Raw genomic sequence first — 1,330 nt, forward strand, 5'->3', positions numbered from 1 at the left:
TAGCGCCACACTTTGACCTACAATTTAAATTCTGTCTGCACAACCGAGCAATCGGATAGTCTGATTCTAATATAGCCGCATATACATGGTCCATGATTGCTGGTAACACTGCACTCTTTATACAGCACAAATGTAAGTGCTTATAGACGTGTTTCGGCTTGTTTCAAATGTCTGGAGGTATCATTGTGTCGCGAAGACCAGCTGCAATTGTGTCTCTCATGTTAAAACCGCGATGACATCGCTTCATAGACAATGCAGGACAAGTGCAGTCATTGTATACAGCACCTCAAGGGTAGAACCCACTCTTGACTTCGCTCTCGGCATCCGTGCTTGAGCTTACATTTAATTTATTTTAATAAGTGTTAAAAGTAACAAAATACTATCAATCTAGCAATCATGGAATTCCTTACACCCTATGGCGTGTACACAGCCAGCAAACATATTGTAGACAGTACGGGGTAGGACTCTCGCGTATCTTTCGCATGCGACTTGCCTGACTTAGTTGACTAGCTGCGAGCCGGTTTTTCTCGACAGTTTCTTCCATGTTTATCAAGAGAGCGGGTAGCAATGTGTCCTGTCTGCAAAGGATGCTTTTATCTTGATTTCAGTAAAGGAGTTGGCACTACGAAAGAAGCCACCGATATCACAAACAGCTTGATGCATCATTCTAAGGCGATAGAAAGGGTCGGCTCTTCTACTCTACTTACTTTCTATTATTATTACCACCCCCACTTGTTAGTAACAACTAAGGTCTCAGCTTAGAAATGAGACCTTCTTCTTTCCTCACTCGTTGTATCGATAGCCTACTAAAGGTCTCAGCTCATCTTTCGGCCTGGCCAGCATTCTCCAAGGGAACTACTGCTGGTCCAATTCTGTCAAATGTATAGTCTGACCAGCGAAAAAATGGAAGCTTACTTGGCGGCCCTATCCATCTATTATTATGTCATCACTTACAAAACTTCCTAATGTTCTATATTCTAAGCCATGGCTTCTGTTCAGTCGACATGGCTTTATCCGATTATGGCTGCAAGTTGTACAGTTTGGGTGCACTTTTCCCATGACTCACCACGACTGGTAATTTCATGAGTGAAATCATAGGTCGACCTTGTCCCGCTTAATCCTTTAATGACCTCTCCGCCTTGGATGTTGAGACGAACATTCGGAATGGAATTGCTCTTTACGACATTGGACTCTCTCCGCGCTGAAAACATTGCAACTTTGCGGTTGAGATCATTTACTTTAACGACCCTTTTGCTTTGGATATTGGCACTTCCCCGCAGTAGCGTCAAAATAGTATGCGCATTTCGCTTCTAAGTTTTGCGCTTCCAGA

The 1,330-nt window shown here is 43.2% G+C and overlaps 1 protein-coding gene across 1 annotated transcript; it reads left to right on the top strand.

Annotated features, from left to right (window-relative positions):
- Positions 1-984: 984 nt before the first annotated feature.
- PHALS_07451 (uncharacterized protein) lies at positions 985-1,314 on the top strand (the record flags this gene model as incomplete). Its single annotated transcript, XM_024720917.1, has 2 exons — positions 985-1,074; positions 1,099-1,314. 2 exons carry the CDS (start codon positions 985-987, stop codon positions 1,312-1,314), a joined length of 306 nt encoding a protein of 101 aa, XP_024586068.1.
- Between the last annotated feature and the right edge of the window lie 16 nt (positions 1,315-1,330).

The sequence above is a fragment of the Plasmopara halstedii genome, assembly GCF_900000015.1.
Source record: "Plasmopara halstedii genome assembly, contig: Scaffold_3109, whole genome shotgun sequence".
Classification (NCBI taxonomy): Eukaryota; Oomycota; class Peronosporomycetes; order Peronosporales; family Peronosporaceae; genus Plasmopara; species Plasmopara halstedii.